Source organism: Petaurus breviceps, unplaced genomic scaffold (assembly GCF_028583685.1).
Source record: "Petaurus breviceps papuanus isolate PSGF00001 unplaced genomic scaffold, PetGlider_PUasm1.0 90603, whole genome shotgun sequence".
Taxonomy (NCBI): Eukaryota; Metazoa; Chordata; class Mammalia; order Diprotodontia; family Petauridae; genus Petaurus; species Petaurus breviceps.
The window spans coordinates 4,210,504-4,222,890 of NW_027187284.1; the positions used below are offsets into that span (position 1 = coordinate 4,210,504).

Genomic DNA, 12,387 nt, shown 5'->3' on the forward strand with positions numbered 1-12,387 from the left:
TATATTCATACATTTTGTGCACATGTGGGTGATAGGCACGTTGCATTACTTAGCTTCATACATGCAGGAGAGATAGGTGCATACAATATACATAGGTATATATGCACATATGTGTAAGTATCTATATCTACCAAAAATTGATCTGACATGAAAATTTTCCTTTTTTTGTCCCTGAGAAAGTTAAAAATCATTTTCTAAGACTTTAAATTATTTTTCCATTGTTATTCAGTCACAAATAAAAAAAATGTAAATGAATTGAAGTGAAAACCCCAAAATAATAATTTTGAAGAGAAAATCAGGGCACATTTTTAAAATGTATTAAACAAAATATCTATCTAGGTGCATCCATCCATCCATCCATCCATCCATCCATCTCTCTCTCTCTAGCTCTCTCTCTCTCATCTATCTATCTATCTATCTATCTATCTATCTATCTATCTATCTATCTATCTATCTATCTATCTATCTATCTCCATATATCTATTTTTAAAAGAAACAAATGCACTGTGGACCATAAAAGGCCAGAAGATTGGACAGTGCAGAATACAGTAAGGTGTCAATGTGATTAATTTTATCTTTATTTTTTCCCATAGAGATAACTTCATGTCATCTACAAAAGTTGTGAAATTTTTAAATCGATGTACATTTTTTTCAAACTAAAATCATAGAAGAGAAGAAACAGTTTTTTCATTGATGATTTTTTTTAGAATGTTACCATGAATTCACATTTAAGTAATAAGCACACCATAACAAATATAGAACAACAGCAGAGAAAATAATGCCATTAACAGCATGAAATAAATTTAATTTTTTTTTCAAAGACAGATGAAATCTCTAGGCACAGTTTTAGGCTTTAAAGAGGACACAGAGGCAATAGGTTAGTGTGCACAGTTCTGTACAAAAATACAGTCTGAATAAATTACATAGCTAGTCATAAGATTAGACTTCACTTACCAGTCATTTCATTGCATGTTTAATAATACATAATTACATGCTAATCCATATATATCATTTATATTTCAAATACATAAGTCTCTCTATATTTATGTCTTTAAAATTTACATGTTGAACTTACAAAAGCTAAAACATAGTTGTGCAAGAAATCCAAGAGAGGTGCTTTGTACAGGTCAGCACCGGACGGAATAGGTTAAGCTTCAGAAATACAAATAACTAGCCCTGCTTGATGTGGTGTGTGTGTGTGTGTGTGTGTGTGTGTGTGTGTGTGTGTGTATGTGTGCACGCTCATGTAACTGGAAGAAAAACAATAGATTTGTGCAAGGGAAATTTTTCTGCTTCTAAAAGAAAATAAGACTAAAGTAGAGCAGACATGATATGAAAAATGTAGATACATATTTTTATTGTATCTATTCTGAAATGTAAGCATATCATATTGGGTGCATAGAAACCTTAAACCTTTTCTATTTTGCACTGAATTTGTAGGTCAGTATCAAAATATTTTCAAATGTTGGTATCCGTAAAAATAGAACACAGGGCTCTTCACTGGGAAGATAAATTAAAAAAAATCATATTAGAAAAGTACCAAGTAATTTGAAACTATGCATGCCTTAACTCACAACACATGTTCTTTGTCATTTTTTTTTGCTTGTCACGTCGACAGAGAATAAACTCTTGATAAGAAGTGTATATGTGATATTGGTGTACCAGCACACTGTATCCTCTTGGATGACTAATTGCCTTACTGATCGATGCCAGCACCACAGGACTATTCTTCCATTATTTGAGAATAAAAAAGGCATCCTCTCACAATAGAGAGGGGTTCTTGTTGTTGTTTTGAGTAGCCTAAATATCGCTACAAAGTTTATGTTCTTCATGCTGCTCAATGATGATATCTAATTAGCTGTAAAGCTGTCTATGCCAGAGATGGTAGTATTTCTGAGAAAACTGGTTCAAAAGATTTTTGAATGCCTTTCATGGAAATCAAGTTAAATTTTCCTCCCATCTCTTAAAATCCTTCAGAGAACCATACAATTTCCAAAGAAGGACATCCCCAGGCACTTTAAACCAGTTAGGTTGATTTTGTTGAAACTAAGGCTGAGCCTTCTGCTTCCCATTTCTTATTTCATTTGTGTTTGTTTCTACAAGATGCATACTGGAAAATTCAACAAACAAAAGTTCTGTATTTAAACAGGAAAGTAGAGAGCGGTGCTGGGTGGGGTTTCTGTTGTTGTTTGGCAACAGTGCTTAAACAATGACAAGCTGGAAGCAGGGGCCCTGTTTTGTGAGCTGTGACCAATGCATTTAATACTAGAGATGTAGTCATGCTGTTAATGGATTCTGCAGTCCCTCTGTGGAACCAGGAACACAACAGCACAGTGGAGCATTTTAAAGGATTTTCATTCTATTCCGGCAAGAGGGCCAACTAGGATATATCATTTCCACGTCTTTGTTAACAAAAATAAGTCTTTTAACTTTTATATTAGAACTGTATATGTGATATAAAAATATGTTTATAATTAATTTAAGTACCCAAATTAGAAAGTATTAAACAGAAATAAACAGCAGTTTGCAACATGAAATTTGTTGCAAATCTACACTTTCTTCCGTTGGCACTTCCCTTAACTTAAACAGTCTATGAAGGATTGAAATTGGGGCACTTTAAACACGTGTTAGAATAGCTGAAGGCATGAAATCATCAGCCACTTGGTTACATTCAGAGGACAATGTAATTATCAGATGAATCCTAGTCCTCTACTCTTAGCCTATGTATGTGTGTGTGTGTATATATATATATATATATATATATATATATATTCACAAACACACACACACGTGCACTTCTCTCTGCTTTTTAAGAAACAAAAGCACCTAGATATTTGAGGTTCCTGAAATAAAAGAGCAGCTTCTACTTTTAAGGGCTTCAAAGAAAAAATATAATCCTAATATCTACTCTTGCTTGAACTACTTTAGGACCTCATTTTAGAATTCACCCCATTTCACATTAACATTTTGTTCATACATCTCAATGAAAATTCCCCTGATAACAACATCCTGAAGGGAGCATACAGCAGATAACTTAAATAGATTTATTTTGGCATGTCAGCTAAGATGGGGTACCAGTTTAAGATGCTTAACAAGGTGCACAAGGTCAGTGCTCAAACCACTTTGCTACAGGAAATATTGGATTTTATATGTAATAGATGTCTTGTGCAAGGGAGTTGGGATATGTATTATTGCAATTTGTACTAAATGATCACCTTCTATAAAAAGAAATAAACTTGTTATGTGTACACATTTCTTTACTCCAATGTTTGTAAATGATTGAGAAATTATTTAGGACAAATGCAACTCATGCATTTTTTTTTGTCTTTCTGCTTGCCAGGGGGGAAAAGGATAGGTCCTCCATTTTCCCTGTATGCTAGTTATGGCAGAGACACAACTCTTAACCACATAATTAAAAGAAAATGTGTCCACATTATGACTTCCCTTCTCTGCCACAGGTAGCAGGGAGATGCTGATTGCCAATGCATAAACTCCCATCACTTAGAAGATTGTTGAATGTGAATTTGAGTCATTAACCAGTCACATTCACTATTCCCATTAATACTAAAGGGAAGCTCATTCTTCAAGAAATTATTAAGCAAGTGACCAAGGACCAATGCAGTGACTTAGAATAAGTTTGTAAAAGATTATTGACAGCTGAATTCTTGTCCTTGTTAAGAAACTTTGAAATGGAGCTTATGCCAGCTGCTTCCCTGCAGGCAAGAGGAGATGTGGACATTTTTCCCCACTATTTTTCGGACAATGGACTGTCATATAGATCCTTCACTGGTCAAGTAAAATGATGTTAGCATATTGGAAGCTTGCAGCATTTGCTTAGGTTTAATCAGCTCTCTTAATTTCTGCAGGTCCCCAAAATATGTGGAAAAGCTGTTTATGTCAGCAGCCAAAGGGCAGAAGATTGTAAGTCAACAGATCAAACTGTTTTGATGCTCATCAAGTGTTCTAGAAAACCATAAGTTAGAAAAGATGTAGTAATCCTTTGTTTATATTTTCTTTGGAGACTTGTTTCTAGTAGTAATCTTCATAGTTCTTTGGGTTCAGGCAATAAAGGATGGCACCCCCAAATGAAAATATAGTTGCACCCCAAGCCAGACCATAACCCCAGTTGAACTCATGGTAAATTTTCAGGCTCACGGTTTCAATGAACTTGATTGGGTAGAGAACAAGGCTGCACACCTGAAGAACAACTGAAAGAAAACCAATCTGAATTAGGACAAGGTGTCATAAGCTTCTAAGAAACAGATTTTTAACAACTTTTTAAAAAAGCTGAAATATTGTATGTTTTATTCAATTAAACATTTGAATTTTTTATAGAAATTTATCTGATATTAGCAAATACCAAAACATTTGAATTAATCAAGTTGGCAAATTATGTGACGCTATTCATTATGTCATACTTAACACAAAATTATTTGTCTTCAATGAAGAAATATTTATGTTCTTGTTTAGTAGGGTCAGATTCTTCATGACCCTATTTGGGGTTTTTGCCATTTGTTCATCCAGCTCATTTTACAAATAAGGAAACTGAGGCAAAAAGGGTTATGTAACTTGCCCAAGGTCACACAACTGAGGCCAGATTTGAACTCAACTTTTCCTGACTTCAGGCCCAGTGCTCTATCTCCTATGCCACCTAGCTATGTGAAGAAATATTTAATAAAAAGAATAATAATTGTAAGTATTAAGTTAGCATTTTAGAGATTGCAAAATGCTTTACAGCTCATTTTATTCTTAAAAAAAACTCTGGGGAATCAGTATTATTATATTCCCCATTTTATAGATGAGGAAATTCACTTCTCAACTGCTAGTGCTTGCTCTTCTAAAATATGTTGTATTTAATTACTTTTGATATATTTTATTTATAGTCATCAATACATACATACATATACACATATGCATATGTGTGTATATATATTTTTTCTCATTATCTTCCTCACTAGTATGTAAGCTATTTACAAGTAGATATTGTTTAACTCATTGAATTTGTATCCATAGAGCCTAGCACAGTGCCAGGAATGAAGGAGAATTAACAAATACTGACCATCTAATTGCTGAGGAATAAAGTTCAGCAACAGTTCCTGCACTTATTTTATGCTATTCAAAAGTTAAGGAGCTCAAATTCATTCTCTGGGAACAAAACCAACCTGCTTAGGCTATCTTATAACTTTCTATTATTACTCATTTCTACCTCTCTCATCTCTTTTGAAGGGACCTCTCTGCATGTCAAATGAAGACAATCCATTTAACTGGATTCCCAACATTCATGACTTGCAAAATTCCCACCTTAATGCCTTTCTCCATGTCCCCCTTCTTTCTTGAAATGTCCTTACCTTTTCTCTTTCTATTTTTTTCCTCTTTATTGCCTCAAAAGCAAGCTCCAAACCCACTTTTTGAGGAAACCTCCCTGATGTCATAACTTCACTTATACTTTCTTGTCGTAACTCCACCTTCCTTCTTATGCTAAACATTACTTTATTTTTATTGATTATATTAATTGTAATTAAATGAAAAAGCCATATTTCTTCATGGAAAATAAGACTGTGTCTCCAGTAAAAGCATTTACTCAAATTACCAATCAAATCTCGTTTGTGTGCTGAAACAAATTTTAGATTTCCTACATTCTAACATGATGTAAAGTCAGTCTTTAAGTAATTCTAGTAAGAAGAATATGTTAAAATAAAAAGTTCAGTTTTTAACCAAAAAAATGGTGTATATGTTTTGCATTGTCTACTAAAGCCTAGTGTCCTCATAGGCTATATGGTTATATTTTCTTTATTATTCAATTCAATTCAATGTGCCTTTAAATGCACAGGTTTTACTATGGACCTAGTTTTGTGCTAAAAAAAAATGGAGGAATAAAACTTCCTGAGACAGTCTCTGTCCTGCAAAGAATATATTCTTCTCCCTAAAACAAGTCTAGATTGATGGCAGTGAATCCCTGGAGAGGAATTATCAGGCTCAAACATCCTCACCACTAAGGTTCCCATCGTGATACAGCATCTGCTTCATAAGGTAGCAAGTAGAGTGGAGAAGAGGGAAGGAGGGAACCTTTTTGTTCTTTGCTGTTTTGCCTATGAATGAGAACTCTTTTCTGAAGTTACCCTTCTGAAAACTGAAAAGGCCCACAATTATGTGTGTTCATTGTGAAATCAATGCCACATGCCCTGGAATGGCTGCTCTCCATCCCGTCCCATTTCTCACACCAAGCAGGTCATCTCTCTCAAAAGAATCATTTCTGTTCCTGAATGCTGACTCTGTCCCATTAGACTTCTATGAGGGTGCAGGCTCTTTAAGTCTACAAACAACTGAAATTTGTGACTTCTGCTAGGAAGTCCTGAGCACTGACCAGTGTGATAGCTTGGGTATGTATTTTAATTATTAGTATACTTTTTTTATATTGGGAGCTTTGCACTGCATGTGTGAACGTTACACTTTTTGAGATTTTTATTTTATTTTTTTAAAGCAGTTGGGGGATAAGTAACTTGCCCAAAGTTACGTGGTCAGTTATTTTGTGTGCGTGTTAAGTATCTGAGGCCAGAACCGATCCTGGCATCCTCCCGACTCCAGGGCCAGCACTCTTACTCACTGCGCCACCTAGCCTCCCCACTTTTTGTGATTTTTAAAGAAACACAAATCTTTCTGAAATAAATTCACTATGTAACTTCAGTAAGTTCTTGTTAATCGTTTCTTTTGAAAAAAGAAACACACACACACAACAATCGCATTGGAAGAGAGTAGAACAGGAAAACACACTGTAATCTAGCAATGGACACAGTTCATTAACCTTTAAAAAAGGGACAATATTATGAGAGGAAACCTGTTTAATCATATGGATGAGATGAATCTTCTATTCAACCACATTGTCAGCAAAAGGTCATCATTCCCATTGTGATTTATGTTCTTGGAAAGTCTACCATAAAATTTCAGAATGAGTTGCCATCTAAGTGGCAATTTTTTTTTTTATAATTAGCCAGTCGTATTTGTGTATGTGTGTGTACATGTGCATGCTGAAAAAGATTCAAAAATCTTTCTTCTATCACTAGGAAAAAATGAATGGAATAGATTAAATTCTTAAAGAAGGGGATACTTAAAATCCTTTACTTTCTGTAAAGTATAGCCTCAGGTCATGAGAAGATTAATCTCTAACCAGGTATACAGTATTCTAAATACACTGGTAGACAACTCACTATTGCTCCATGAAAGGTTTCAACCTGACCACTCAGAAACATCAAGCTTAAGTGGAATGGGAAAATTTCTTCCCAGAAAATAAGGCCCTCTCTTTAGTACAATTAATTATCAAAATACAAATCAAATCTTGTTTGTGGTGTTTATGAAATACTCTAGCACAAACTTTAGTTTTCATATGTGCTAATATGATGACCATTATTTAAGTAATTCCAGTAAAATGGTATTAAAATTAAAAAAATCATATTTTTTTCAGTTTTCTAGCTAGCTTTGTGCCACTATATGAAAGAGGGCAATTTCACAGTCTATGGTCTTACATTTAGTAGAGAGTCAATTTTGACCAATATTAATTATGATTAGAAGCATGGTGATGATGGGTTGTCATTGTACAGGAAGAGTTAGACTCAGTTGCTGATTCTGATACATATAGCTGACCTTGAGCTGGTTACATAACCTTATAATACCACAATAGAACTCTCTTAGACTCATTCTTGACTTGTTCATATGAACCAGTGAAGACAATTTTTTATACCAGGAAATTCCCCTCTACCCTCACTCCCAATGAAATCACATACTAGCTACCACTATTACCTTCAAAACAAAACAAATCAAATCTCATAACAAAGATGTATTTTTTTTTTTTAGTTATCAAGTCCAATAGAAACTGAATTCCACATGGACCTATGAAAAGTCATCACATGATGATTTAAAAGCATTACTGATATTACTTGGCTATTGACACATGTGGACATGGAATAGTGATAATGATATGAAATTTTATATCCCATTTTCTTTTCTGTGAATTATCTAGTCCCTAGAGTGAGGTGTTTACAGTGATTATTTTCAAAATCCATCTCAGTGTGCTTTAATTTACTTTATCAAATATTTGGCCTCCAAGCACAGTAATGTACTCATATAACTTTCCTCTTTTGGAAAAGAAAAAAAAACATATCTACAAGAGGCTCAACTGGTATTAATGCCTATAAAGCTATTTTGAGATAAATCTTTATTATATTAGTGCCAAATTAAAATTATATTAAAAAACTTTTGTGACCCTGAATTATTCTACTCTCTCTGAAATCATAGAGAAACATGCACATAATAAAATTGATCCTTAAAAAATAATCTTCTAGTTAAGAAATATTTTTTTCCTCCCTCCTAATAAAAATAATTTAGATTCAGGTAAAACCCCTCCTTGTTTCTTGTATAAACTGTTATGTAAATTTATTAAAAGTTTTTAGAAACAGGATGGATAGTAGGACAAGGGAAAATACAGCTTAAAAAGGAGTCAGTGTTCTTCTCCATGGAAAGGCCTTAATAGTGTCAACATTTTAAAATTTTATTATCTAATCATGGGAGCATAGCAGACATCAGTTGAAACTCTCAGGGCTGGAGACAGTCCAAATAGCCTCATGAAAGCTGCTTGCTAAATTTTTCGTGTGAAAACTGACACCTGGGCAAATACTACAAATCAAATCTTGATTTATTATTTTGTTAACTATCTATATTAAAGAAAATGATATGGAAAATGTCAATAATGGAGATTAAACTTATAAGAAGGCTGTTTCTACATTCTATAATTTTATTTTTTGAGATACCATTGTTAAATATTTACTAGCACACTACTGACTACTATATTTTATATACTTAAATAATCTAACCACTCCATGAAAAATCTTATTCATTTACCTAATTTTAGGATTTAAAGAATCTTTCAATATCATACAGCCCAAACTAAATTTGCTGATAGGGAAATAGACACAACTAGCAGAGGCTAATACATAGTAGAATCCAGATTAATTCCTATGCCTATTAATTTCCAAACCAATTACCTGGAAAGGACACCTTTATTTTTTTAGAGGTCATGAGCCAGAGGAGAATTCAGGAAAGGACACTAAGAAGGATCATTCTGATAGGTAGAAAGACAACCAGGAGAGAGTGGTATCTTAAAAACCTCAGGAGAAGGGAATATCACAGAGAAGAGAGTGAGTAAATGCCAAAGGCTGAAGAGAAGTCATGAAGAGTAACAGTTGAGAAAAAGACAAGGTCATTTGGCAATTAATAGAACACTGGGTCTTTAGGAGAGGACAATTTTATTGAGGTCACTAGTTGTATTATAGGCGATTAATAATAGAATAAGGGGCTGCTAGATGGCACAGTGAATAGAGTACCAGCCGTGGAGTCAGAAGGATCTGAGTTCAAATTTGGCCTCAGATTTACTTACTTGCCATGGGACCTTGGGCAAGTCACTTAACCACAATTGCCCTTCTCTCTCCCTCCAAAAAAAAAAGAGTAGAGAATAAGAAGAGAGAAAATGGAGGTACCAATTATGCATGATTCTCTCAAGGAGGTTAGCCAGAAGAGCTGGATGATCTTCTCCACCTTCCTTCAACAGTACATGTGTAGGAGCTAAGGTGGTAAACTTGGAAATAGTCCAAACCTGAGGCTTGGCAGGATGCAATTGGTTATACACACACACCTGTCATAGTGTGTGTGTGTGTGTGTGTGTGTGTGTGTGTGTATTAAAGTGGCAAGGGAATTAAGGGGACAGATAAAGTTGAAGTGGTTCACCAAAGAGTCAAGATGGGGGAAAGAGAAGAGAATGGCTTATGAAGGAGAGATGGTTTGGCAGAGAATTAGGGGGTCAAGGGTTTGAAGATGACATTCTGGACAACAGATAAGATTTAGTAAGGAAAGGAAGAAGGAGAGGTTGAAAGCCAAGAGGTTATGGTCACATAAATACATTTCAGAATTCTTAAATATGGTCAAAGTGCAGTTTTGGATGATGGAAATATCAAGGGTATTTCCATGTTTATGTGTGTGGCTGATGTGGATTGCAGGTGAGTAGGTTGAGGAATTGAGTGATTAGGATGTTTGAGGGAGAGTTGTCAATATGCTGAAATCCCCTACTATGAGGGCAGGAGAGAGCAAATGAAAATGCAGGAAGTCAAGGGAAGAATGATACTTGGAGTTTGGTTAACTAGTACAATCATTTCATTTTATGGTCGACGAATCAAAGACTGAGAAAAGTTAAGCAATTCATCCATGGCCACACAGCTAGGAAGAGGCAAACAGGATTTTGATCAAGTACTGCAAACGCAATACCTTCCAAATTGAAGTAATATCCATAATAGCAGGTATATTACAATAGTGCCTTTAGGATAAAGTCTTTTTTTGAACTTTGCCTCATTTTAAGTGAGCAGATTGTCTAATTCTCTCCTTTTTTCCATAGGAACATGACAGATCTATTTTAAAGAATATATTTTCCAGGAATCAGCTACAAGCAATTTTAATCATATTTTCCAAACAGAAAGGGAAAAACTGACTTGCCGTGTTACCAATAACCATGAAGTTCTACCCTGTTTAAAAGCATAATGAGTTTGAAGTTAATGATTCTTTTAAAAACTCATATATTCACAGAATGTCAAAAGACATCAAATTAAATGAAGTGACTGTATTATAAAGAATGATATTATTACAATTTTGGTTTTAGGTTATAGTAGTTAAAAAAATTCTAGGTGCATTTTAAAAAATTCCATGACTTCACAAGCAATTAAGTTTTGGTTTTGTGGGTGCATATAGTTTCAAGTCCTTGTTCTCACACAACTTTGTTTAAATAATTCTTAAAGAGATTTTTTTTTTCTTATTAGTGCATGTCTATCTAATCCTTTTAGACTTTCTAACACTTGTTCTCTTCATGAAAGCTTTCCTGGGTTAGGGAAATTAAAGTATAAATAATAAAATAGTGTATCCACTTACAAATATACTAAATATTATAAGCTGGGATTAGTACCCAGGTCTCCTGACCCCACAGCCAGTACACTTTCCATTAGTCCATGCAGTATGTTATAGTAGTAATTTTATTGTAGTTTAGTCATTTTAGAAATGTATCACTGTGTCACCCCATTTAGTAATTCTTTGGCAGTGATGCTGGAGCAGTTTGTTATTTCCTTCTCTAGATCATTTTATAGATGAAGAAACTGAGGAAAATAAGGCTAAGTGACTTCCCCAGGTTCCTACAACTTGTAAGAGTCTGAGGCCAGATTTGAACTCATGAAGATGTCTTCCTAAGCCCAGGTCCAGGGCTCTATTCACTGTATCACCTCGCTTCCCATCTACTTATCTGCCCCTAAATAGTAACTTATTTGGAAACAAAGTTACATAAAACAAAGGAAAGCAATATTATGTGTTCATCTGCATATGAAAAAAACATGGATTTTTCTTTGAAAGAAAACTTGAAAATTCTAATTGATATGAGAAACCATTCTGATGTGTGCGTGTAATGTCCTCCCCCCAACAGATCTTCAGAGCTATTATAAATGTATAAAAGATGGGGTCAATGACTTACAAAGTCACCTCCCAAAATACAATTTTATTACCTTGGTACTAGGATAAATAGAAAGATAGTTCTCTCTGTGTCTCTTTCCATCTCTCTGTCTGTCTGTCTTTCTCCCCTCTCTTCCTCCCTCCATGTATACATATACATATAAATATATGTATACATAGAGACACATATGGAACACATATATTCACATATGTATATCACATGCACTCAGATAATAACACACATTATATATATACATATATCATGTCATTAATAGTGTCAGTGATTGTTTTTTCTAAATATGTAAGGAAGCAAGTAATAGTTAAAAAAAAAAACAAATTCAGTTAAAATGGACTTCCAAGGACATTCCAATTATTTCATTTTACTCAACAGTCTAGAATCCAGAAGAATGTTCAAAGATAAAACTAAGCTGCAGTTCTAGGGACCTTGAGGGCATATGAATGTTCCATTAAATTAGTCATAAGAGAATTTATTTTCCAGGGACATAGAAATACTTTTTTTTCCCCCAATCTGGAATTCTGCTACAGTACTATTTGTTTAGTAAAATGGAATCTAGTTTTGAAAAATAATAATTAAATTATCATCATTATTTTATTTAACAATAATACAATAAAATTGAATATTAAAATTAATTAACAAACAACTCTCCTGATTGGGAGTTGAATTCTGAAGGATTTGGCATCCAATCCTTATGCCAGTACATATTACCTGCATGACCTTGGTTAAATCACTCAATGTTTTTAGAATTCAATTTCCTTCTTTCTTTCTCTCTTTCCTTCCTTCCTTCCTTCCTTCCTTCCTTCCTTCCTTCCTTCCTTCCTTCCTTCCTTCCTTCCTTC

General features: G+C 34.2%; 1 protein-coding gene across 1 annotated transcript in view; it reads right to left on the bottom strand.

Annotated features, from left to right (window-relative positions):
• Window positions 1-779: 779 nt before the first annotated feature.
• Window positions 780-12,387, bottom strand: part of TMEM47 (transmembrane protein 47) — a 41,418-nt gene continuing 29,810 nt past the window's right edge. The window contains exon 3 of the mRNA XM_069063837.1: window positions 780-4,208. Coding sequence (XP_068919938.1) covers window positions 4,030-4,208 — 179 coding nt within the window. The 3' untranslated portion in view covers window positions 780-4,029. The remainder of the gene's footprint in view (window positions 4,209-12,387) is intronic.